The sequence below is a fragment of the Drosophila biarmipes genome, chromosome 3L (assembly GCF_025231255.1).
Source record: "Drosophila biarmipes strain raj3 chromosome 3L, RU_DBia_V1.1, whole genome shotgun sequence".
Classification (NCBI taxonomy): domain Eukaryota; kingdom Metazoa; phylum Arthropoda; class Insecta; order Diptera; family Drosophilidae; genus Drosophila; species Drosophila biarmipes.
This window is the reverse complement of record NC_066613.1, coordinates 14,500,145-14,526,705: the sequence shown is the minus strand read 5'-3', so window position 1 is coordinate 14,526,705 and position 26,561 is coordinate 14,500,145. Positions and strand designations below refer to the sequence as shown.

Genomic DNA, 26,561 nt, shown 5'->3' with positions numbered 1-26,561 from the left:
AAAAGGCTGTTTTTCTTGGCTCTAGTTCTGACAAACCAGGTAAGATTGAAAAATGCTGTATAATAGTAAGATGCCCCTTTATAGCATTTAATTCCAAACAAGCATTTATAATTGTTAATAATTTTGCAACTCCTTATCAGTTTTATAAAGTTTTGAAAAGTGGTCAGGAAGACGGAACAAATATAAAATAACCCAGGGAAAATAAAATAAAACTCAGTTTAAGGTATTTTTATAATATTTTGTATTTTTTTTGGATTTTTGTATGTGCACACTTAAGAGCTAAATGATATAATGAATAACACTAAATGAAGCCAGGATACTCACACTGAAATCCGAACGGGCAGAGCCAGGGGCAGTGCTCGGGAGCGTCGGGAGTCGGTGTAGGACCTGGAACGAGAACGCCCATGAGAACGACCGCGCGAGTGACCACGGGAGCGACCACGGGACCTGGAGCGATCCCGCTTGCGATCCTCCCGGATGTGTCTCCTCCTGGGCATGAGCTCCTCCTTCTCGGCGAGAATCAGCTCGCAGTCACTACTGCCGGAACTGGAACTGGAAGAGGAGCTAGAGTGGTGATGGTGACCATGCTTTCGTCCGCCGTGTCGTCTTTTACCTCCATCGGAACTTCGGAGCTTGGACTTGGTCTTCTTGGTGGACACCTGAGATTCCTGCTGCTTCTGGATTTGCCTCATTACATCGTTCAGCATTTTCTGGGCCATATTGGCCTTTCGGATGAGCTTCTCCAGCGACGGCGTGGCGGCAATGTCCTCCACTTCCACGGGCGTAGTACGTGGCAGCTGGCCGCGGCAGCCTTGACATGCCTCGGGCACAGGATTTGCCGCAGTTTGCTCACGTGCCGCGTTATCAGATTGCGACATTTTCGCACTAGTTTACACCTGACTCGATAAGAAAGTCACTTTACACCTTGGTTTTTAGATTTATTGCTGCTGCATCTGTTGATATTGCTGCGGGAACTGCTGATGTTGCTGCGGGAACTGTTGATGTTGCTGCTGGTACTGTTGCGACTATAAATATTGCTGCTGCTTCACTTGAACACTGGATTTTGACTGGCTTCTATGGCGTTCAGCTGCTCAGCCTTTATAGGCAACTTTGGCGCCAAGCTTATCGCGAATTTTGTATCGTAAACATTTGCATTTGTTTATCAGGTACACACTAATACAACTATGCGATAAAGGTGACGTCACCGTGGCTATTTATAGTCAAATCGTTTTCAGGGAAAATGATTTAATTGTTCACGTGTTTTGGATCTTACATAATATCGTATGATCAAAGGTAACCTCAAAAGTGTTTCATAACCATACGAAATTATAAATTTCAAAATATTAGAAATAGTTTTAAGACTTGGTCCAATAACAACTACCTTCGTTAAATTAAATGTATAATTAATTTTATTTTTTAAAGTTTGTTGAAATTATTGTTTTTATATGGAGTATTTTTGTTTAGTGAAATCTTGAAATATAACTGATAACATGATTCAAGCGTTTTATTGATAATTTCCCATAAGAATGTAATCTTAAATATTTAATAAGATTTAATTAAAATGTTAAGGAAAAAATGTAAATTTTTATAAGCCAAAGAACAATATATATTTTTACATCTGTTGAAAAATGTAGAATAATTTATAAATATATGAAGGTTTTATGAATTAAAAAATATTTTCTTAAAGTATATTATTCCTTTCAAATAAAATTCACAAAATAAAAAAACATAACATTCATTCAAAAAATGTTATAAAACTTTCATTATTTACATAATGCCAAGCATTTTTGGATAATTCGAACACGGATAACAAAACTTATAAGATAGCGTATAAGACAGGACCGTATAAAATCTAAAATTTTTCTGGTATTTTAAAACCGTGTTTGAATATTGCCCGCCAACAACATGCCTTCAAAAAAACTGTTTTTATTAGACTCTGTTTACCGTTTAAAGAAATTTTGAATGAGTTTATATTGCTTATCTGAAATATTTCTGATATGACCACTTTGCTAGCCTTAAATAAATACAAATTTTGAATTATCGCTAAAAGATACTTTTGTACACCAGAAAGATACAGTTAACAGCGGGTGAGTCCTAACAGTGGATATAACAGACAGTTAACAGGTTGAGAGAATGCCCGCATTTGGTATTTTTTCGTTACACTTATTCGGTTTCTCTAAAGACTCAAAAGTCTATAAAAGCCACCAGCACCCAGTTCTCTCTGTAATTTTCGAGAGAGCGCTGCAGCGCGCGCTGTTTTCGGTTCCTTTTAAAGATACTTTTAAAGAAACATCAATATTCCTTCAAAGCCTGCGGAGTTGCGGCATTTGAACCGACATTTTTCAAACGAACTTAAAAGGAAATCGTCGCGATAGTGAGTTTTTTCGCCAACAACATTATGGATACTTAAAAGAAGTATAGTGTTGTATATTCTGATTTAGTGAATATACTTATCGATTTAATTATTATTTAAACTTGTTGTTTTTCGAGAGTGGGCGCGTTTCCTTACCCAGCCGCTCTTCGATTTTCGCTTTTCCGACTATCCTGCGCGCGGAACGGGTTTTCCACCGAAGCCTGGCGGCCTTTTTGCTCTCAAGCTGCGAAAAAAAACAAGGCTGCAAAACTAAATTAAAACGACAGTCTGGCATTTGCAGCAAATTAATCGATGTTGCGCTACGGACTTTTAATTCGCAGATTCATCATCGATTTTTCCTCTTGAGCCCAGCTGCAGTGCGCTAGTGTTGAGTATCTGTGTGTGTACGTGCGAGTCCTGGCAGCACAAATAAACCGTTGGCTTAGGTAAACGGAACAACAAAGGGAAGTGAACAAAGAGAGAAGAGCGGAGGAGAACGGTCGAAAAGGACGAGTTCGAGTCCTTGAGTGATCACTGTTGCAGCTGTCACGGGCAAGGCAGTGTGTTTGTGTGTGCGTGTGCGTGTGGGAGAGAGTGGCAACGAGAACACCGGCGATAATTTCTCTCCCTTCTCCGCTGTGTTTGTGCATTCAATTTGCACACAATTGAAGCGAGTCGCTAAATTTGCAAATTTCCGTCCGCGAATTGCCATCCATAACTCTGCACTCCCCCCCAGAGAGCGAGAGCAATAATAGAATTATCGGGCAGCGTTGGAAAACAACAGAGACCGAAAAGAGAATGCCCTGGGAGGCCGTAATGCCGCGACCCTCTGACATTTCCATCGTCGCCCACCGAAGGAACAACAACTGAGCAGCGAAACAACAACTCGACAAGCAAACAAACAAAACAGCGAACGAGCGAATCGACGAACCGAACTCCAGCAGCCTCAACCGCTGGCACAGTTTTCCTCCTTTAACTCCAACTCCGTGGGTGAGTAGCTACAGTGGTAGCCCACTAAGGCGTACCTTAAGGAGTTTTACTTTGTAATAGCACTCCTTGAAATTTAAAAAAATTCCAAACATTTTCAATCTGTTCTAACTAATGCTAATAATAAACTTATTTGCTACACTTAAATCCTTTCCATATATAAGGATCGTTCAATATTATCATCATCATAAGGATATCTTATTGGGATAATATCACAGATTCTTTCACATTATAATTTCATCTATTAGAATCGGGCAATATTCATCATCATACGGAAATAGCCTATCGAAATATTATCATACCTATATCTTGTATTTTAATAATATCAGATCATAATAATTATGTTTTTGACATTCGACTTTTTTTATTTTGCTATGACAATTTTTTAAGATCCCGTAAAAACTATAATTATATAAAAAACACCATAAGGACATGTTGTTTATTTCAAGGTATTTTATTAGCCCATTCCAAATTGGTTACATCCTATGTGGTAGTTCATCTTATTAAGTCCCTACCGTAGGCCTTTGGCGGGTAGAAAGTGGTTATCGAATATGAGCTGCGTCTTAAGTTGAAACCACATTGCAGGGCGGTCGAGGGGGTGGTTGTGGCGGGTCAGAGGTGGCAGGCCTCATGTCTTGGCGTCGTGTGGCTTTGGTTTTCAGCTGAAATGAAAAAGGTCAGGACCGACTCGACTGGGGGCTTCCGGACTTTGCATCCTAGCCACGTCGCTCGCTTCATTATGCAGCGTTAACTTTGTACGCTTGTGCATGGGGCAAGCGATGAATATAATTTCAGTTGCATGACTTCGGCGATAATCGATTTTGAAGCGACGAAGCAATCAGGAAGAGTGCAATTTGATGTCAGTCCGTCATTCAGTCAGTCATCCAAGCAGTCACAACTTGACACACTGCAAAAAGTTATGCTGCGAAATGGGGGCCAACATGGCGTGTTCGCGTTAGAGATACAATGAAAAAAAATCAGCAAAAATCTACTCAGTTCCTTTTTGCTTTCGAGTAATGATAGCCATTAGCCTTTTTATGAACAACTCAGTTTTTAGATCGTAAAAGGCTTTTAATCTTTACTACAATTACCACAATTAAATTTTTATTTATATAGTATTATAGAGGTGGGCTTGATGCAGGTGTAGTCCAATTTTTCCCTGTGTACTCCGGCCTCTTTAAGTGGCGTTTACCATATTCATAAGCCCGATCGATGGAGCAGCGGACATTGCAACCGTTACTCCATAATGCGACAATTTGTTACTCGGAGCGGGGGAGGGGCTGCTTTAATGGAGAGTGAGTTCAGGAAATCGCTAATTAAGGCTCAATTAATGCAGTTTCCGCCGAGAGCCGTAAGAAACCAGCCCTCCTCACACATCGTGTGACACATTTCGCTTTCCCACACGCCTTTCGTCCCACCGATTTATCAGCACTTTCCCGTTTTAGCACTTCTTACCACTCTGGCTGCCCCACTCCCCAAGATAACCAGTGCACTTCCAATGTATTTCCCCTGATAGCCGGCATATAAATGTGCGATTAGCGGGTTCCCAATAACAATGGCATTAATTTATGATAAACAAGTGGTTAAAGTGTGCGATTTTAGCAGCTCTCCGATTCGAGCCTGTTTTTGGCGACACTCCCTCAGCCCCCTGAAACTTGTCCGAATTTTGCATTGTTTATGATCAGTAACGGCGACTCAGATACGAGCACATGTCTGGGTGGCTTTCAAGGTCAGTTAAATGGCCAGATTTGCTTGGTCGTCGATTCGCTAACCCTTGGAACACGATAAACGAGGGCAAACAGAGCGGAATTCAGGCTGCAGCCCCATCTCGTCTTTCCCCGGACAATGGGCAGTCGGCTATTGCGTTTCAGAGGGTTCTGAGGTGCTGCCTCGGGGAACGGCTCTGGAACCCTGCCTGGAACCTTGCCAAAGCTCTCGAGACACGCGTTGACAATGAGCGAGGCTCTCAGGCGAGACTTTCAGGCGTCTCCAGATGCTTGCCACTCGCTTTGTCTGTGCCGCTTTCGGCTGTTGTGCACTGCAAGAAAATGTGAGTTGAAATATGGTAAAAAGATATCGCAGTGAAATGTCATCAATGCACTCTTTTTATAGGGGATAGCGGGTCGCTTATCTAGCTGGCATTTCTGGTTCCAAAAATATATTGTTATCATATCGAGAGTTTATCTTAGTGATAGCAAACAAATAATATTATCGGGTGATTTCCGAAAAGGTTGGAATCAATGGTAAACTCATATCTGCCTCTTTTTATGATGAATTTAGAAAATGTTGATTTTATATCATAGGCTTGATATTTCCCTGTGTTGCTGCCTCGGCTTTATGGATTGCCGCCAGTCAAGCTCAACTCTGAGCGGCGCTGGTCAATGGTCAAGACCGCCTGCCCCCACCACCCACTTTCGGCGGCGGAGAGTGTGGTGTGGCGCATGCCGCTGAAAAACTCCGCGGAGCGTGAAGTACACCACTCATTGCTTTTGCCCGCATTGCTATGAAAACTATGTGTATTATGGCATGTCGTAAAGAGCCATTTTCTTGATACCCAAAGCTGTTAAGAGACCACGTTGCCATAGGCCAAGTATCCGCGCATTGCGATGGAGATCGCAATCCCGACTTTCTCCGCCGTATGACAAATAATTTTAGTAGTTGGCGTAATTGCCAACGCAATGGGTTGTTAATTAAGCCGGAGAGTTTCACAAAGAGAGCGCTGCAGCGGCGAGTGGGATAATGGGTAGGAGAAGTACTAGTCACCATCGCCACAGCCATTTCGTTCCATTCCGGTCTACGCCGCTCTATTCCGGTTCGCATTTGGACCAGGCCAACGAACGATACTCCGCCCTCGGCAGTTCCGCACATCTGAGGCAAATCAAGTGCGGCACATTTGTCACAAAAGACTCCATTGGCGGAGCACATTTCAATCGCAGCCTGCCTATTAAAAGATATTTTTAGAAAATGCGGGAAACATGAGTAACCGGGCCTTTCAAATGCAAAAAGAGTTTAGAGATATGAAGAGCCCTCCTGGGAATCACATGTTCTTAGGACTGAAATGGTAAATATTCTTAAAGACCATCGAAATATGGCAACAAGCACGGGAATTTTACATACTCGTATAACTACTGACTTCGATTTAGGCATTATTATTTTAAATAAAATCAAAAGTGTTTTATATTGCTTTTCCAAGCTCTTGGGAGTTGCCTACTTTTCACTACATTGCCCAATCTGCTGTTCGAAAAAACTTTCCAGCAAATGCAAAGCGAAACTTTTGCGTGCCGTTGCCGTTGACTGAGAAGCCGCCAAAAATTGTTTATAGTTTACGGCACTGGGCAAAACAACAACAGTGGAGGCAACATCGGCGTCTAAATCAACAACAACACACCAGAGGCGAGCGCTGAAAACTTCAAAAGCGATGAGCGATCCAGTCGGCCGCTTCTTCCTGCACCGCCGACCACTCGTACTATGGTTGCCCAATATCTGATCCAGGGCCGGTGAGCCCGTTCCCGTTCCCGTTACCCAATACCCAATACTCCCGATCCCCAAAAGCTGTGCTCGTGATAGCCAGCTGCCACCGCTGTGGGGCCCAGCCACGCCCTGCCGTCCCCAGATCTGTGTACCCCGCCCCTTTTCGGTTTCGGTTCTTGTTGCTTTGATACCCCAAACACTCGCCCAGGCCGGGGGGAGTTGGCCCCAAAACAAATTGAAACTGTTTGGGAAAAACGAAGGAAGAAAAGCAAAGCCGCGAAGCAGAGGCAGGGGAATCAGCTAAAAATTAGAAAATCATGCTTACAATTTTCTGGTCCGCTCTGTGTGCATAATGCGCGATAAGTCGGCAGGTGCAATACGGAACGAAAACACCGAAATATAGGCGAAGCCAGATACGACGGGGGGGAAAGAACCCGGAAGAGTCGGAAAGTTCTTCGACTTCCCCCACTGCCCACTGTCATGACTCCTGCCCCTTCCACGAATAATAAACTCGGTGCACTGGGGAAAAATATTGATCAACAATATATATTAAAACTAAAAAATCATGGATCCATCTGGGGCTTTCTACCAAACTCTGTTTCTTCCAAAAATTATTTGATAATATGTTATTTCTTTATAAAGATACAATTGTAGACGCGTTATTTTTGTAAAGATATCTTGGTATAATATCTAAATTTCAAAGATGATAAGAAAATATTGGGAATATCAAGAAAACAGAAGATATTATCGATTTGATCAAGGATTAATGGTTTTATCTTAATAATTTGAAATATTTATATAAAGAATTATACCATTTAGAGGAAATATGAACAACTAAAATTTTCTAAATTTAAAAACCATTTATTATGATGTTTATTCAATTCCTGCCAAACGGTAAAAATATATTAATGATTTTTTTTGTTTTGAAAGCACGAATTTTAAAATATTTTTTTCTCAGTGTCCGCAGTTTTGAATTGACGTTCGTCCCCCAGACGAAAACTGTGCGCACAACTTGCAACTGCAACTCATTATAACTGCACCGGGGGCCGGAGGGGATGGTGTTTGGCTGCGGGCTGTGGTGGGGCGAGGGGAGGAGGGACTCGGCTGCTCGGCAGATGCGGGCTGCAACTAAAAAAGGGGGTGTGGCGTGGCAGGGGCCTCCGACCGGGGGCAACTCGATTGTAATTCGCGGCACAAATGTTTCACTTCATTTGAGTTTCGTGGATCGCTGGCGGCACAGGAAGTGCTTTGACAAACAACAAAACGCTTTTCGGGGAGTGGACCCGCCTCTCCGGGGCGTGGCAATCGCCCGCGCACGACCACCTGTTTCAAAGGCAGTTACACAGAACGTGGGTATCCCATAACACCCGGTTCCATATCAATTAGCCATCGCCAGAACCAACTCCCTCCCAAAAAGAAGCCCCGCCAATTGAGTTCTACGAGCTGCAAGTATCTGGGATTTCAGTTCCAGCAAGGGGACATTGAAAAAGGGGTTCCGCTTATCCCCTGGCTCAATCTGCGACACAAAATAAATTGCTGTAGATACCCATTGCATGGGGAAATAAATTGTTTTCAATGCAACTGCCACAACAGACGGAATAAAACGCGAGGAGAAATTTATGCAAGTGAACGTTCGTATTTCCCCTTTTCAATTTGAAAAAAGAAACTGCGGAACATATGGCGCAGAATCACTGACCAGGGAACTGCGATCGCATAAATAATCATATGCATATGCCTGAGATTCGGGAAAATATGATTATAACATTTCATTAAAATTCAAAGAAAGATAATGCATTTATTAAAGATCCATCGTTTTATTTTGATATATATAAATGGCTGTATAGCCTTGTAACGCACTGTTTATGCAGATTCTGCTCTGAATTGTCATGCGATTTGGAGTACATATGCTCATATATCTGCTTGTATGGGATGCATAATTGAAGAACAAATTGCCGAGCGGTTCCCAGAAAACAGCTTGACCGCAGACGTAGATGCGATAAGCCATTGAATTCGGCAGGTCTCAGAATTCTGCTCTCATTTTCAGTCTGCTGAAATTCCGATAAAGATGCTGGGGAAAAACCCACACTACCTGTTAGGCATTTTCTCAATCCAGGTTATCTCGACGATCCCAAACTCTCTCCCAGGAGTGGGCTGTAAAATCAGCGAAACCGTTGAGATAAGGCCTTCTGCCTCTGCTCAATGAATGGCTGCTAATCCGCGGCGAATGGAAGATGTCTCCGGGAGATGGCGGGATTGGTGTGTGACCGTTGACAGTCGCCGCCAGACGCATCAGAGACATCAAACGCCGCAATTAATGCCGAGCGAAGCGTTAAGCGCGCCACTTGTGGCACTTGCATCTCTTGCAACTTTTCCCATTTTCCTTTCCCCCAGCCCCACAACCCGGCTAAGTGCAATTAACTTGGCCAAGTCAGCGACATCACGACGTCGCCGGTGCCTTTGCCTCCGCTATATATTCTTGCTCTGCCGAGCGCCTTAATCGAATTAGTGGGCCCTCGGAGAGGAATACTTTGCCCATTGATTGGAGTTAATGCGCCGTGACGAAATCGCCCTCGAGGGTTTCTATTCTCCGCGCAGTGTGGGTTCGTACCAGTGTGTATCTATAAAGCTTTCGCCTTGAACTATTATTCGCCAAAACATTGTTGCATCTTGCAACGTCTTCCAGAGAGATAAGGAAGTAACTGAAAGTTATAAAAATAGAGAATATCAATCTACACTTTGATTTGTGTATTTTCTGACTCTAAAACAAACATCAAATATAATGGAGGAACAAAAAATTGGTTGTTTCAGATTGTAAACTTTCCACATTGTATTTTTTCCAGTGCACAAATTCCGCGTCAGTTCCGGTTTATGCACACAATTCCGCCAAGCGCCTTGGCACCGACATAGTGACAGTCTCGACTTCGATAAGGCCTCAGCCGCAGCCTCAGCTTAAGAAACGTGTTTTTCCTGGCATCTCGGCAGACTTGCATCTTTCACTGCCAGGGCCATGGCCTTTCAATCGATTTGTGGATTAGCGGCGACAACTTCATTCGCAGTCCCCGTTCCCGTTCCCAATCCCGGCTTCCCATCCTATTCCCTTCTCCGCCTTAATGTGTATCCAGCAGATACTTTGTGTGTATCTCCGTGTGGACATGCGACTGTTTATGGCTTCGCCTCGCCTCTTTTAGCACCCTGCTGGGGGGCCAGTGAGGAGGCCCTCGGAGGCTTCCCCATCAGCGCTCTCGAGTGGTTTTCATTTGGGGGCTGTCTTGTCTGGATGGCTAGATGGCATAGGAAAACGAGCCAAGCCGGCTGTAACGTCTCTTTAAAGTCAACTCGAGCATGGCCCGAGTGGCGGGCACGGCTCGAGACAGCCTTTAACATATCGTAAACAAGGTCGTTTGCAGGATCTTGCATTCTGGCTGGTGAGCGAAATTGAAAAAGCAAAAACAGTTAGAGGGGAGGACGAAGGGCATTCCTGCCAAACCGGTTGGCAATTGGCCAAGTCTGTACGGTAGTTCGGCTCAAATAAACTTCCAATTTGCTGGAAACTGGAGCAACTTCATTAAGATCTCCCTTCGCACTCACCTCCAGCGTGATGAAACCGTCGAAATTTGCCCAAATCTCTGGGAGATCGCATAACAAACATGACGCTAATGACGTGTGTCTAACCGGGACTGTAATGTAAAGCCAAACAAGCTTGAAATGTGTACCAAGTTGTAAGCTTCAAGTGGTGAAGCCCTAATACTCTTTCGCAGATACATTTTTGGGATGTTGAAATATTTTTAAAAACCAGGTAGCTTTCCTGTTAAAAGAGTATTATAAATTCCCATTTTGCTCTAGTTTTATTATAATGGTTATTATTTTCATAGCCTTATATGAAAAGTGGCAGTACACTTTTATTAGCACCGTTCTCACCTCCGAAATCCAAAAGCCACTTTCAATTAACGCCAACATCTATGACCCGGTCTTTATGAATCTCAATGTGAGTCAACTAGAATGATGATGGCTGTGATAGAGTGCGAACTGGTGGTACAACAATGCGGCATGCCAAATTGGATGCGAATTTGGAAAGTGCCGCAACGATGGCCCACAGCTGTCTGCGAGGTGGGTCAACGTGCCACAGCCACCTAAATGCGCCGTGTGTGCTGGCAACCTCAAGCATATTTCGACGATGACGACCCCACGAGACAATGCTCCTCATAATTTATTTACGACAGACCCAGGCGATGGCCCACTTCGCTGGGACGTCGCCAGGTGCACACTTCGTGCCATGTCAGTCTCCTGCGAACTAGTTCAAGTCAATCATAGCCTGGGGGCCACCCGATTTGTCCTGGTCACGAAGCCATCGTCCACCGTCCATCTGTTCCTGTTGCGTGCCGGGCAACTTGACCGAAAAAATGAATTGCACTCGAAAATCCTATTTTTGCATTCGGGAAAAGGTCGGTGGCATGCAACTTGTTTGTGTCGCTTGCCGAGAGAATGGGAGCGGGAAATGGGGATCGGCACCGGTGCGAAATGCCAGAATCCCAAAAATACGCTTCCCGAAATGTGGGTCGCCCCAAGTGAATCACTGCACAGAGGAAAAGAATTGGAGGAAAATGAAAATGTATATCGCTATCGAATCTAACGAGCTGGACAAAACATTAAAGACCCTAGTGCTATAAATGCTAAAATAAAATGTAGTAATTCAAAATAAATTATAAACTTAGATTTAAATATTAATACAGATTTTGCTTAGTGCTCTGACGAACAGAATTTCCCTTTATTTTCCCTTTTTTCAATATCCTCAGTGGACTAGGGTGCCCGGCCATGTCCGCCACTCTCTTCGAGATGGCATCGCAACCGGAGGAACAGCCGCAAGTGGTCTGCCTGGAGGAGCAGCAGCTGATTGTGGGCATGAGCAGCCTGGAGCTGAGTGAATCCGTGGTGACCCCGAGCAACTGCGACGGCAGCGACAGTGGGCTGGATGTGGCCAGTTGTTGCCACTCCCGAGTCACCCTGCAGCGCGGACTGAGCAGCACCAGTGGCGGCTACACCAGCAGCAATGGCCTGGAGGAGATCTACGACAGCTGCGAGCTGAAAGTGACCACAGTGCCACAGGCTCCCAGTGAAACGGGCAGTGAAAAGACATCGCCCCCTAGGCGAACGGGTTCCGTGAAGAAGAAAGTGGCCATGTTCGAGCCGGAGCCCACGGGAACTCCTGCCAAGGACCACCTGCGTGGTAGAGTGGCCAACCTAAAGAGAGCGGAAAGCTTGCCCAGAAACAGTTTGGCCGTGGGAGCACCAGCCACACCCTCAACGCCCAGGGACAAGTCTCGCCTGTCGACCTCCTCGTCCTTTCGAGTGCCCAGTTCCACGGCCACGCCCACGTCGGCCCGCTTAGCACGCCCCCAGAAACCGGATACCCTGCCCAATGCCCTAAATCGGGCGCAGTCTGTCCAGCGGCTCTCGCAGGTGCAGAGAACCCCCTCGCTGAGCCGGGCCAGGACGCCGGGAACCCCCTCGGACGATGGTCGCTGGCCGGCGAATCGAGGAGCAGCTCGTCGCGGAATGTCAGTGACCCCGGAGGTGACGGCAAATCGAATGAGGGGCAGTCCCGCGCCCGGCGGTACACTACCACGTCGCCGGAAGCAGCAGTCCGTGGAGGATCTCACTGGGGGGCGTCTGTCCAGGAGTAACTCCATCAGCCGTGCCGCTGTCGTGGATGCCCGCATGACCTCCTCGGTGATGGTGGTGCCCACGAGTCGCAGAAGCTTGGCTCCAGCCACAGCCAAGGTCAACTCCCTGAGGAGACCTCAGCCAGCCACACCCAGAACGCGTATCTATCACGAGACCGCAGTGCAAACGGCACTGACTAGCGAAGATTTGGAGCAGGTCCTTGGCGGTGGTCTACTGCAAACCCGTGCCCTAGACGCCGTGGAGCAGCGGCACCAAAGCACCCAAGCGGAGCCCGACCAGAGGGACTTTGAACTGGAGCAACTGCGTCAGGAGGTGCGCCAACTGAGCGGAAAGCTGCAGCGGGAGCGGGAGGAGAAGCTGGCCATGCAGCAGGAGCTGCACCTGAACACGGAGCGGGTGATGGGCATGTTGGAGCTGGCCCGGGTGGTCAGTGCCAGTGCGGGAACACCCACCTCGGAGGACAGTGGCGATGGCAGTGGCCACGACAGCCTGCTCATGCTGGAGTCCCAGATCCAGATCAGTGGCCATGAGCTCTTCGAGCGCCAGCAGGAGATTGGTCAGCTAAGGGCCATGTGCCGCGCCCTGCAGCAGGAGATGAGGAGATCCCTGGCCACGCAGCAGCTGCTAATCCAGGAGAAGGCCGCCATCGAACAGGAGTCCAGTGAGCTGCAGGATTTCCTGCAGCACGAGAAGGCCGCCCAATGCGATGCTCTGCGGGATCTGGAGGCAGACTATCAGGCAGTGAAATCTCAGCTGGCCAATCGCGAGGAAGAGGCAAAGGTCCTGCGGGATGAGTGCCGACATCTGGTGAGGCTCAATGAACAGCGGCGCCAGGAGAACCGCCTGCTGCAAACCAAGTTCACCGCCCTGGAAAACAAGTCGCGGGAGCTGATCCACCAGCAAAATGCCTCGGTGGCTGGAGCATCCACTGCCCTCTCGGGGTTGCACTCCCGATTGGATGGTCTAGTGGAGCAGCTGGTCTACTCCTACAGTATTTCCGAGCAGGACTTGGAGGTGGGTGGTAATCTCATACGTAGTGTTTCCAAACTTTACCTAAATTTTGTTTTCCCAGGACATTCGCTTCCAGGCGGAATCGGAGCAGGTTCAGAACGGCCAGCGGCCCAATGGCCTGGACCTGCCCATCGGTCCTGCAGCCACTGGCGACGCCATCCACACCCTGGTCCTGGCCAGTGATGGCTCCTTATCCCCGCAGCGCAACCAGTCCTTCATTGCCGCTGTCATCGGTGCCATTCGCCAGGCCACCACCCATTCCGGAAAGAGATTGTCCCTCCGACAGGCGGGAAAGAGGAATGTATTGGGTTCGGGATCAGCTCAGGCGGTGACCGCAGGCACTACCAGCCATGAGCCACACGGAAATGGAGGTAGTACTATCATCAGTAATTAAAAAACTTGAAGCTTATACTATGATATTCCTCAGACGATTCCGATTCCACGGAAATGCTGGACTCCGAGACGGAACCCTGCCTGCTGATGATGGACAACGTGTTGGAGGATGTGGTTCACCCGGACTCGCACTCGCACAACATGGTCTCCTCCTGCTCGGGGATGATCTCCCAGATAGAGCTGCCCACGGAGCTCATCAGTCAATGTAGCCATCAGAACAATCTAAATGGGGGATCTGGAGGCGATGACTCCCTGCAGCAGTTGTCCCAGGCCATCACCAACCGCCAGCAAATGGAGCTGCACATGCACAAGATCAACGGCATGCCCATGAAGTGAGTTTCTAAGGGGGATTCCTTTCAAGTATAATCGAAATATAATCTATAATCCTTTTTAGTCCCCGAGATCAGTGCAACACGGAGGAGCTGAGTTGCCATGATTCTCTGGCAGAGCTGGCGGAGTTGCCCTCGCTGATGGAGTACAGCACCGCACAGGCTGTGGTGGACCAGGTGATAGAGGTGGACACCTTGGTGACCAAATTGCTCAAGGTTTTGAGACTGGTTCAGCTTGACAACGACAACTGCATACAGCAATTGATAGTGGACAAGTGGGTTTTAACTTGATCTCTTAATAAATATAAACTTATTAAAAACCGATATCTTATAGGAACAAACTGCAGCAGCACAAGGAGGACATGCTGGAGAAACTAAAAGACTTGGAGGACGTCAACCTGAAGCTGCAGGACGAACTCATGGACGCCACCCAGGAGCTGATGATCAAGGGCAGTGATCTCGGTGGCGCCAAGGCCGAAATGCAGCGCCATCGCAACGAGATCGACGTAAGGTTTTAAGATTTGATCGCCGCCACTGAGCTTTTTACGGACTTTTGCGTTGCGCATCCTTCGAAGACATTTCTATATATCGTTTTACGTTTACGTTCAGATATATTCTCATATGTTGTACACCCATCTCGATAGCGATCTTACCTTATTTGATTTGGTTTAGTTTAGTTGTAGTCTTAATTTTGAATAAATTACCTGGCTTATTTATACCACTTGAGTTGTGCTGCTGTAGTCGTAGTTGTTGATCGATCGATCCTTCGGTATAATTTGTTTCACCTTATTTCAATCATCATCACCTCAATCATCCAACGACCATCATCAAACGACATCTCGATGGTACGACAGTCGCAAATCAAGTTCAAAAGTGCACTATTTCGTTTAAAATGAGTCCCTAAAGTAACCATGTAACCACGCTACTGCTTCTCCACCACCTTCACCTGCACTTCATCTGGTAATCCTGACCAGCGTCTCAACGAGGACATCTGCACGCTGAGCACCTTGTGCAGCAGCTACAAGAAGCTGTCGCCCACCACGGAGTTCCCGCCCATGCGCCTGCTCTCGCCCAACCAGGATTCCGACCAGGGAGATGTCCTGGGAATCCTGAATCTGCTCAAAATGTGGCAGGCGGGCGGGCAGCTAAAGGATCCCCGTGTTAGGGGCTACCTCGAAATGGTCAGTGGCAGCCAGGTGAGATAATACATCTTCACATGTGTGCCCTGTTCTTACAACTGAAACCCATATTCCTCAGGTCCAAACCCCACAACAGGATAACAACAATGTGGAACGCCTTAGGATCTATGCCAATCAACTGGAGCACGTGTACCGCATCCTGGACGCAGGACTACCCGTGGAGCTGCATCCGACGCTCCAGCAACTGCGACAGGACATCGAGGTGGTCAGGACGAATGCCAACTGGACGCGGCTGCTGGAAACTAATGGAACGGATCACAATGCCAACGGTGATGTGTCCACGCCTTGAATTGTGTCAAAAACTGTTGTTAATTGTCTAGTTAACTTTTAGATCTTGAGCGTTGTTTACTTTTACGTAGTTAGTTACAAATGTTTGCGTCCAACTCTGAGCGAAACTGCAGATGTAGATGTTTTAACCACGTCCAAAAGATATAATATTTTAAACAAATCATTCCATTCCACAAGGCAACTAGACTAATTGAACCACTAGTAATAGAATTCAGTTGGTTTTTGCATTTAGCTTATATAGCCTACCCAGCAGCACTAAAAATTTCTATGCTGCATACTTTTTGTCTCAAAAATCTTTTTCTAAATTTTAAATGGGCTAACAAGAATTCGGCCCCCAAGTATTATGAACATTTCTAGGGTTAACTATAATGTTAAGTTGAACTTTGTTGAGTTGCACCTCTAAATTGAAAGCTCCATTAGGCCACATTTGTTGAGAAATTTTAAAGCCAATCACAAAGCAGATTTAGCATAGATTTTGCTTGTGAGAAAACGCCGCTGATATCCCCAGAGATATGGCTCACCTTCAATTCCTTGCCGCATTGCCAAAGCCAAGATTGCAGCTACAATTTGCCATTCAGTCATTAGTGGGGAGGTGAAAAGGGGTTTAGTTTAAGCCAAGCCCCGTGTACTGAGAAATAACTAAGCATTCGAGTTCGAAAGCAAGCTGTTTGTTTAATACACGTACAATAAATAAGCATAAACTAATACATATGTATAAAAATCAACTATAAATGAAAAAACAATTTCGCAAAATTTTTGAAATCCCTTGAAATGGTAAGTACACGCTAGATAAGTCTATGGTATCTATATAAATATATAATGCTATGTTGTATATATATGGTGTGTGTATATAGATCGCCGATCCTTTGTCTGTTTGTCTTTTGTGTGTTGCCGTTGCTCTGTCTTTACATTACAAATAATCTCACATGGGGTTGATTCGGAATGGCTTCGCATCCCAGAAGAGTCCTAGAAGGAGGGCTTGCTGCTGCCCATGCTGCGGGCCGGCAAGCTATTCGTTTTGGCCGTGGGGTTGTCCCGGGCCTGCGAGTGGGCCACCACGATGCTGAGGCACTGCACCCACTCCTCGGCGTTCTTGCCGTCCTTGGGCTTGAGTATTAGTGTCTGGTCGGCGGTGAAGATCTCGAAGGCCTTGGGAATGTTGCGGGCGCCCCGAGACACCTTCACCGATCGTATCTGATTCACATCGATGCTTTCCCCGCCGCTCTGGAACATTTTGGAAATTAGCTACTTCTCGGATTCTTGGATAATTTGTCTACTCACCGATCCCTTGCAGGACAAATGTGCCCCGGACAGCGTGAAGTAGCGCGTTCGCCAGCGCCGGAAAAGTCGCCACTTGCCCTTCTTCTCCTTCAGCTGGCCCTCGATCATGGGCTGGTTGCTGCCGTTGAGGAAGCCCACCGCCTTATCCGGATGGTTGCACAGGAAGCAGCCCCACTGGTACTCCAGCTCGTTGCAGTTCGGGTTGGACTTGTCCGTCTTGGAGACCTCGAACACGTCCAGGAAGCCCGAGTGGCGCAGCTCGTTCACCAGTATCTCGCGGTCCTGAAAAGGAAATTTACAAATTGGTTATTGAAAAGGGAATTCCGGTTTAGCAAGAGGAACATTAGACACCAGTTATTGCATATTCTTTAGTTAAGTATATAAACTTTTTTGAAGATCCTATATTTTTCTTCGAACAGCGATAGACCCACCTTGACCTGAGGAAACTGGCTGGTGACCAGTTCGGTGAAGCTGCGGTTTTCGCACTTGAGTATCTGCCAGATATTCTTGAGATTGCTGATGCCGGACTCACGCGTGCTCAGGACGCACTTCTCCTTCACCTAAAAACAACTTAGGGTCAGCATAATGTAATTTAGCTAAACAATTCCTAGCACTCACAAAATGCCGCACTTGGAAGTCCAGGAACATCATATGTATCCAGGTCTTGGGGTTCCGAGTTCGCATCGTGAAGCAAGTTTTGGAGTAGAGGCAATGGGGTCCTCGAATCTGGCAGGCAAAGTGCAGTTTGGCCACCTTTTTGGTCCGACGTTCTGCGAATTCATTGGAAACTGTGTGATGTGTTTGTGTGTGGGGTGTGAGTGTTTTTATGTGGGGGATGGATGGGGTTGAGGAGTTAGAGATTGCGGGAAAAGGACCTTCAAGGACTTACCCTCGATGCTGCACCGTGTGGGCGGCGGCAAGTGCTGCGATACCTCGTCCATATAGGACTTGATGGAATTAAAGTTCTTCTCGCAGAATTGCTGCACGGGATCGCGCATGATCTGGTATGGCTCGAAGGTGCTCATCCGCTGGTCCATTACACTGTTGGCGTTCAGCAGGGTCCTGCTGGTGTTATCGCTGCGCCGGGGCGCCACATTGGTGGTGGGTCCCGAGACAATCACTTCGCTCTGGAAAGGTTTTTTTTAATAATCTAGGAATATTCCTTGTTTTTAGAAGGTTTATCCTCACATTTCCATTAACCGGCAGCTTCATCACCGACTTGGCATGACCATTGCTGGAGGACTGGGGCAGCGCTGGCGAGGCATGGTGCACGGACACCGCATTCTGCGTCTGCGCCGGCTGCAAACTGGCCGCCGTCGAGGTCTGCGGTATGGAGATCGAGCCCACCGACTGATTCAGTGCATCCGTGCTGTACTTCATCAGCACCGTGCTCGAGTTGAGCAGCGTGGAGGGTCCCTGGGAGTGGGGTCGCACCTTCGAGGGCGAAGTGGTCACAGTCACTCCGCCGGATGTCACGGGTATGCCATGTCGGTTGTGCCCAGTGATGACCACGTTGTTGCTCAGAGGCGGCACTGGTGTCACGGGCGGATTACTGAAGGCAGTGGGCGTTTTCGGCGTGGCTCCCGATTGCACCACCACATTCCCGTTGGAGTTGCCTCCGGGTTGCTGGTTAATCTGCGAGTTGCTCAGCCGGGTCATGCTCTTGTGGAGTCCTCCCACCGATCCGGTGGCCACATTCAACCGGGTCACACTCCGGTGCGTGTTGCTGGCGGGATGCAGGCGACCAGTGCTCCGCGAATCCCCCAGTTTCACCCGCCGCGTGTAGCCCGCATGCTGGGGAGTGGGCGTGGCGGCGGACACAGGCGTGGAGGTGGCAATGGGCGCTGAGACGGAGGCGGGAGGTGCCGAGGGCGTGGCACTGGGATTGGGCACGCTGGGAGGCTGGATGATTGTGGTATTGACGGAGGGTGCAGCAATGGGAGCTATAAAATGTATTTCGGTTGATAAATAATTAATTAAGATTAATAATTGATTAAATAAGGAGTATCACCTACCTGGCTTTAGCGGCGGACTGGGACTGGAGCTGTTCAAGCTGACGATGGTGACACCACCGGAGGTCTTGTTGCCCAAGGCATTTCCCCCCACATCCTGCTGAGAGCTGAGGGCAGCGTTCTTCTGCCGCACACAGGCCAGGACCTTGTCGGTGAACAAAACCGGATAGGCGGAGCAGAGGCGAGTGGCCTCCTGCTGCAGGAGTGCCTGGGTGGGCAGGTGCTCCAGGACAAAGTCCAGAGCCTGCTGGGCCGTCTCCTTGCTACCGATCCCAGCGTTGGTCATGATCTGGGCACAAAGTGGTATCGTTCCCGGATTCGTTTTGGCCGCCAGTCGCAGCTGCTCAAAGTGGTCGACGAGAAGATTGGGCGAGTGCTGTGATAGCTTCAGCAAGATCTGCATGGTGATGCTGGAGGTGTCGCTGTCCAGCAGGAAGCCACAAAGCTGAGGAACACACGACTCTAGGACCTCTGGTGAATTTTGCACAATCAGTAGGTACAATTGAAACACCGCCATCCTCTCCTGGGGATCACATTGCGGAAGCAGGGGCATCAGAAGCGGGGCATGAGGCGTCACCGCCTCCGGAGCCACCTCGTAGACCTGGGAGAGTACTCGGAGGAGGCCGTAGTTACCGGACAGGATCGACTCCATGACGGACTCCGTATGGGGACTCAGCAGGCCGGCGTGATCAATGGCTGCCAGTGATAAGTAGCTGGCCAGGTTTCTTGAAAGCTCACGGTTTCCTTTGGGAAGGAACTGCACGGCGACGGGAAGGGCTATTTTCATCAGTTCTTTTTTGTCATAGTTCTAGTGGATGTTTAAATAAAATATATATAATCTTCGTCATATAAATAGAAAATAATTTTATAAAAAACCTTTATCTTACCAGAAAAATGCTGGAGATGATGTCGGCGGCAATCTTGGCGTGGGGTGGCTCTTCCTTGGTGGTTCCCGAGGGTTGAAGGTTCCACAGCAGGCAGGTCTTCAGGAGATCCACCAGAGCAGCACAGTACCGCTCCGCAGTGCGGGTTTCCCGGATGCAGGAGAGCACCCTGGTCACACAGATCTCCACCACGCTCTGGTCATTGTTGTTCTTCACATAGTCCGCATGCGAGATGATGGGACTAATCTCGGAGAGCTATTATGAAAATAATACAATTAAATTCGATTTTCGGATAACAATAAGGATTAACTTACCACCTCCGTGATATCGTCTACAATATCTGCATCCGGCACGGAGAAAAGGTCTCCGGCTCGAGAGAGATCGCGCTTGGCAAGCACTTTGTTGAAGAGTTCGTGCATCTTGAAGATTTCTCCCAATCAGGATTGGTTAATTTTCATCATCTGGGGCAGCTTAAAAATACAACACATAATTGGGTTTTAAAAAGGGTTATCAAGTATTTTCAGAGATGTAAAACAAATTTGGCAGATGAAATAATAATCCAAGCATTTTGGATAATAATTTGGTAAAATTTCCAAAGGAAGAAATCCCACCCCATTGGAATGCAAGGAACTACTTATATCGTCTGAGAATTAGTCGGATGTATTTGTTTATTTTAGTCTATGCATTTTTCACTGCCATGTTTGGAATTGGCCCATTGCCAAAGTTCAGGCGCCTCTGGCAGCCACTTTTTATCTTATCGCCGGGCAGTTGCAAATGCGAACTAGTCCGCGGGTAGAGTTCCAGAGCGATTCTATTCTCGGGTTCCCCGAAAGTGCATATATAGTTGTACAAATATAGATATTCCGCGGACACTAAATACTTGTTGCATTGCCTCGATGCTTATCTTGGAAACTCTCGGCAAGATGCCCTTGCACAGCCTGTGATTGTGTTTATATAAAAGCACTTGACAATAGACTTTGAGATACCAGAAATCCACGCGAAATATGATACGCCATAACACCTATCTTTATGGCACCCGAATATGGGTCGAATATCTTTATGGAACCTTCAAATGATTGGCAATGAGTGCAGGCTCTGGCCCACATGAATGGCCCAGGCTAGTTTGTTTACCCAAGAACCTGCACCGTATGGCCAGGCAGCAGAGTTCCGCGAAATGATTCGGTTCTCCTCTGTTTTCCGTGGGGTTTCCCGTGCTTGTGTTTACCCACTTGCACTTGGCCGCTTGTTTGTGCCGCTGATAGCCCGGTAAATTCTCGACCAACTTGCAGTCGACATCTTTCGACACATTCGTGGAATGCAACGGACAACGGCGGCCTTTTGATTAGATGCGCAAAATTCCGGCAAGGGATTAGCCGCGACTTAGCGGATCACCCGGGGAATTTGCTGGCTGGCCAAACGAGTGGGCGCCAAAAAGCTGGCAGAAAAGTCATTTCCCGCGGCTGTCGCGCCATCAAGGAAGCAGACGCCAACGCCAACGCCCGGGTTATTAAATTTTCAAATAAAAACCAAAACCAAAACCAAAACCAAGAGTTGCATAATCCACAGAGGCAAGAGGCAGCGGCTCTGCACGCGAATTGCAGACTGTTTGGTTTGGCTCTGGGCTTGGGCTTGGGTTTGCGTTCGGGCCTCTCTACAGGCGGACAAGCGGACAGGCGGACTGACGGACGGACTAACCGACGGACAAACCGACGGACAGACATTTGCTTCCTGGAAACCGGGACAGAGGACCGAAGACAGCGACTGAGCTGCTGTGGTTGTTGTTATTTATGGCTCATTCGCGCTCAGGTTGCAGCACCAACAACAAACAGAAAAACTGGTTAAAAAATAAATAAAGAAGCAGCAACAAGTCGCAGCAGCAGCAGCAACATTGAGCGCCCGAGAGAAAATTAAAAGAGAAATAGAAACACACATATGAACGGGCAGGGGTACGAGAAGGGGTTCGGAAAGGGGTACGGGTTCGGGTATAAGTAATGGATGATGGCGTTGGCTAAAACATAAACCAAAACCGGTGCGGCAGGTTAATACACACGAAGCCCCGGGCTCGAGGCCCGAGAAGAGGGACAGGGCGGCGAGGGGTTTTGGGGCTCCGTGGTCTCCAGATCTCGGAGACAGAGTGGAAACAACGCCTGTGCCAAAATTCAAAGACCCATAACTCTCCGCTTAGATTCTATTTGCACTGCTCCGCAAAATGGCAGAGTTCAGAAACGGAATGAACACAGCCACTAAATATATCAGTTCGTTAAGCCTCTTTATTACAGTCCAACTTCTTTGGCTCAAACAAAGTTCTGCGGTCTATCACATGTCTTACGGCTTACCATTAAAAACTTGGAGAAAACATAGTATCAAAAAAGTGTAATTAGGCTAGAATCAGTTAGAATCAGTTTTAATTTTTCTAAAAATTATATAAAAATGAACAAAAATATCCTACATATTTCATAGCCAAAAGGTTCCGTTCAGAACCCGGCTTTATGAAATGTGTAATACCTGACGATGCAAAACTACCTAATATTCTGGGGGTGAGTAAGATGTGCACGCATTTCGTAGATCTTGAACGTGACAAGATCGCAGTTCGATTTACAGAAGTCTGTCTGTGTTTCATAAGAGCGTGCGAATGACTCAATTTTCCTATGGAGACAGAGGCGAGATGCTTCGCTATGAGTAACCCTACCAGTTGGCCAGGGCCGCTGGACCAGCCGACCAAGTGGCAAGGCCTCCAAGTCTCCTTGTTGGGCGCTTCCGCGAACCGGGCCGCCGGACAGCCGGCTCACATAACCGTCACACTGGACGTATACGTATTCCGATCCAGCGGACATTCCGCTCTTCCGAAGCTGAGTCGCATTGCGTGCTTGCCAAGTGTTTGGTTCTTGTTTGTGCATTCCATTGTCATACCTGGCTTAGGTGCCCGGAGAAGGAGCGTCAAGTGTCTCGGCAGCCGGCCAACGGCAACTTGCAACCTGCAACCTGCAACTTGCAACTTGCGACTGCAATTACACGTCGGCTCAAAGTCTGCCCGGCGGCGGAGGGAAAGGAGTTTTTGGCGGCGGGCAGTCGCAAAACCTAACTAGTATTAGTCGCTGATGGAAAACTCGTTTTCCACTCACCGCCTCTAACAATCCGTTTGTGTTTCTGTTTCTGCCAAAGCTACGCATGCGCAGACAGTCTTTATAACATTGGGTGACTAGAATGGCTCCGATTGATTAAATATTTGTCTGGAGGCCGTAATCTGGGTTGCAGATGTCATGGCAAATATGTGGTCATCAAGGGTTAAGTACCGATTAAGAACAAACTTAACTTTGTACGGGGATATATAGAATGTAATAGGATAGGATAGCTCTTATTATTTCCTTAGAAGTGGAAGAAAGATTATTGGAAATAAGAGCTATGTGAAAATAAAACCCCTTCTGAACTTTTTTTAACTATTGCACTTGCATATAGATCAAAGAACAAACAACAATTATATTTTTAGACGAAAAATTCCAACTTTGCGGGAATTGATCCTCAATTACATATTTAAAATATATATTTTATTATAATCGACAGGCTATTATGTTATGAACATTGGTAGCAACTTATTGATCAAATATTGAAAATTGCCAATCAATCATCTACGTTTTCAGTCAATTCCTTGAGTGCATTGCATCACCGGTTAAATTATGTTATCTACCCTACTAAAAACCAGAAACTACCTACATGTACGAATTAGCAAAAAATGAATAACTTATTCGCCCCGCTCCCCCAGTCCCGCTGTGCCAGTATTTGGGGACTGCGAAAAGTAAAGACAACATCAACACGGTAATCCGATCCAGAGACGAGGTGCTTGGGGGACAGGAGTGCGAGTATGTTGAAAAATGAGCGGCGCGTGAAACTTATTAATGAAAAGGCCGCGAACGAAGAAATTGCTGCGAATTAGCACAACAACAAGGGGCTCACTCGAAAGTATACAAATACCGCCACTAATACTGGTGTAGAATTTGATTTTGGCAGTTTTTAATGGGTTTCTGGGGTTGCTACCTGGCTAGTATTTTACCTGCACAACTGGTGAAATAACTATATAAAATATCTTGTTTTGAAACAAAAACTCCGTTCTGAAAAATACCGTTGAAGTCATAGGAATTTTCCATGGTTTTCACATGCATTCATATAATAATTTAAGATATTGTATGATGAATAAGATGTGAACAAAACTAATTGCAAAGAACCAACCCATTTCTAAATGAGAGACATTTTATTAAACAAAAATTATTCTATCCATTGAAAAACCAGAAAATCAAGACTTGATGTCTTATATATTAAATCATATATCAATAAATTAAAGAGCATGTAAATTTGAAAGGTACCATCTCAATCAATATCACAAAAGTGCTTATGATATGATTTTGATATGCATAACGTTAAATTCGGCTTTTATTATCGATTGTATCTAATGGCACCTTATCCTCTCCATTAATAAGGTTGTAATGTGATATCCATTGAAATAATATTAAATGCACTTTAAAGTGCCCGTATACTATGGATTGCATCTGATGACTACTTTATCCAACCCATAATATGTAGTTGTAGTTACTCCAAAACTAAAATTCAATCGACAACCCCCGAGGTACACAATTCAAATTGTATCTTTGAGTCCGAAATTTGAATGCGGCAACGGTGAATGGGCGAAACTCACCGGATTGCATCTGTGGCTGCTGGCAGACAGCTGGTCATATCAGTATCACTGCGGATCGGTTAACTGGAACTGGTCGAGGCGAAGTCGGAGTCGGAGTCGGAGTCGGAGTCGGAGTTAAGCCCGATCTGGCGCTCTCTTTGTCTGCGGTTCCTGCTCTCCGGACCTCTCTGTATCTGTATCTCTCTTGCAGCAGCAACAAAAACAAAAAACACTCGAAAAGGTAAAAAAGGTAGGCAACGTTCAGGTTGTTGTTGTTGTTGCTGTTGCCGCTTTTGTTGTTGCTGCCTTTGCTGTTGTGTTGTGCTGTTTTTATGGCTGCTACTTTTGTTAACTCTGGGTGTAGTTCAATATTAATTTAATTGTTGCTGCTGTTGCCGATAAAGCACAAAATTCAGAATTGTCGTTGGCGTTATTTGTTTTTTTACGGCCGTGCTTTGTTGCCGCGCCAGCGCATTGCTTTTTATGCAAATTCTCGCATTTCGTGTATATGTTTTAAGATTTCTGTTTTTAATTTTTTTCTCTTGTCTTCTTTTCGTGTATTATTATAATATTTTGTTTTTATTTATGTGCGCTGCTGTTGCCGTTGACTGTTGTTTCAGCCACAATGCCTGATTTCTTTGTATTTTTGCTAATCACATTTTGTTAACACACACACACACTCGCACACACGTAGGCAGGCGCACGCACACACTCGACGGTCGTGTAGGAGAGCGTTGGCGAGGGGGCGCAGTGAGAGAGGGGGCTGCGGCGGAGTGACGAGCGCGCTGGCCAAGCGAACGCGTTTGGGCCCGAATGAAGACTGAACCGAAACCGAAACCAAAACTGAGCGCAGTGGAATGGCAAGGCAGAAGCAGAGGCAGAGGCAAAAGCAACAGCAAAGGCCCAATTGTCAGACTGGCCGACACCGACGGGTTGTTGTTGTTGCTGCTCTTGCCTGTTTGTTTTGCACGATCGCTCTCTCCGGCGCTCTCTCCGCGACGGCCGAGTTCTCACCGGCTCTCTGTCGGTCTACCTTTTTTGCCTCGCTCTCTGCTACCGTTTATCGGCACAGGTGTATCGGTTCCTTAGGCACCTGCGGTTCCTCAAGATTCCCAAAGTAGAAGCCTTTAAAGGACATAAAGCATTCGAAAGCCAGCCTGAAAGTAGACTGTGAAAACTGTAAAGTCATCTGTTGCACTTCCGGTTTCTTAATCTATAGCATACATCCTGGCGTCTTCCACCCAATTTCTATGCAAGCTGACAAAAAGAGTTAGAAACAGCTTTTAAAATCGCAAAGCCTACGAAATTCTCACCTTTGCATTATTCATTTATAATTTGTATTAAAAATAATTAATTAGTTAATATATTGTTGATAGAATATGGTTGTTGTAACAATATGGTTATTTTGAATCCTTTTCAGCCACCACATCCCTTATAGTTTTGCTGCATCAAACTAGTATCTCTTCAGTTTGTAGGGTATCAGCTGCGCGAACCCCCTCAAGTACCCTAGCTTGCTGCTCTTTTTGCCCGCACACCCGTTTATCGCGTTTTGCCTTTGCGCTTTTCATTCATAAACAAAAAACGCCAGGCGGCATTGTTGTTGCTCTGCTATCCCCTCTCCTTCTGCGCCTGCTTCTTCTTCTCCTGCTTCACCTGTTGCTTCAGACATTGCCGACAAGCAACATGTTGCTGCCGGCAGTTGAAATGTTGCAGATGCATTTAAAGCATTTAATGACATTTAAATCATGAAAAATCGTGGCCAATTATCGAGAGTTTTTCGATCATTTCTATTGCGTCTTAGGCGGGGTTAAATGAAGGCCACAAGGTCGCCGGTTTCGTGTATCTCCTTCCGGAGACTTTGAGCCCCTCTGTAGGTTTGGGCAAACACACTCGAAGATGCATTAACGATGCGCCGCTTACAAGCGCCACTGGTGGCTCAAAGTACGGAGAATCGGTGCAGCCACTTCCTCTATTTACCGGGTAAACAGCCCCGGGCTAAGCGAAT

General features: G+C 46.6%; 3 protein-coding genes across 8 annotated transcripts; 1 reads left to right on the top strand and 2 right to left on the bottom strand.

Moving 5' to 3' along the window:
* Positions 1 to 224: 224 nt before the first annotated feature.
* Positions 225 to 1,066, bottom strand: LOC108028131 (RNA-binding motif protein, X-linked 2). Of its 2 annotated transcripts, XM_017099785.3 has the most exons (2): positions 614 to 1,066; positions 426 to 552 (listed from the first exon to the last, which is right to left on the bottom strand). In XM_017099785.3, exons 1-2 carry the CDS (start codon positions 876 to 878, stop codon positions 521 to 523), a joined length of 297 nt encoding a protein of 98 aa, XP_016955274.1. In that variant the 5' UTR covers positions 879 to 1,066; the 3' UTR covers positions 426 to 520. The 2 variants fall into 2 exon arrangements, with proteins under 2 accessions (XP_016955273.1, XP_016955274.1); XM_017099784.3 differs by having other exon boundaries at positions 225 to 1,066.
* Positions 1,067 to 2,238: 1,172 nt separating this feature from the next.
* On the top strand, positions 2,239 to 16,410 carry LOC108028414 (early endosome antigen 1). Of its 4 annotated transcripts, none has more exons than XM_050886555.1 (8): positions 2,239 to 2,374; positions 11,605 to 13,507; positions 13,566 to 13,875; positions 13,932 to 14,229; positions 14,292 to 14,501; positions 14,561 to 14,732; positions 15,201 to 15,422; positions 15,484 to 16,410. In XM_050886555.1, exons 2-8 carry the CDS (start codon positions 11,624 to 11,626, stop codon positions 15,712 to 15,714), a joined length of 3,327 nt encoding a protein of 1,108 aa, XP_050742512.1. In that variant the 5' UTR covers positions 2,239 to 2,374; positions 11,605 to 11,623; the 3' UTR covers positions 15,715 to 16,410. The 4 variants fall into 4 exon arrangements, with proteins under 4 accessions (XP_050742512.1, XP_016955721.1, XP_016955723.1 ...); XM_017100232.3 differs by having other exon boundaries at positions 2,239 to 3,343; positions 15,484 to 16,409; XM_017100234.3 differs by lacking the exon at positions 15,484 to 16,410 and having other exon boundaries at positions 2,239 to 3,343; positions 15,081 to 15,212.
* On the bottom strand, positions 16,366 to 25,362 carry LOC108028416 (protein melted). Of its 2 annotated transcripts, none has more exons than XM_017100235.2 (10): positions 24,578 to 25,362; positions 20,205 to 20,360; positions 19,894 to 20,145; positions 19,010 to 19,814; positions 18,183 to 18,937; positions 17,884 to 18,121; positions 17,613 to 17,782; positions 17,426 to 17,554; positions 16,995 to 17,276; positions 16,366 to 16,937 (listed from the first exon to the last, which is right to left on the bottom strand). In XM_017100235.2, the coding sequence occupies exons 2-10, from the start codon at positions 20,307 to 20,309 to the stop codon at positions 16,680 to 16,682; spliced, it is 2,994 nt and encodes a 997-aa protein (XP_016955724.1). In that variant the 5' UTR covers positions 20,310 to 20,360; positions 24,578 to 25,362; the 3' UTR covers positions 16,366 to 16,679. The 2 variants fall into 2 exon arrangements, with proteins under 2 accessions (XP_016955724.1, XP_016955725.1); XM_017100236.2 differs by having other exon boundaries at positions 17,613 to 17,764.
* Between the last annotated feature and the right edge of the window lie 1,199 nt (positions 25,363 to 26,561).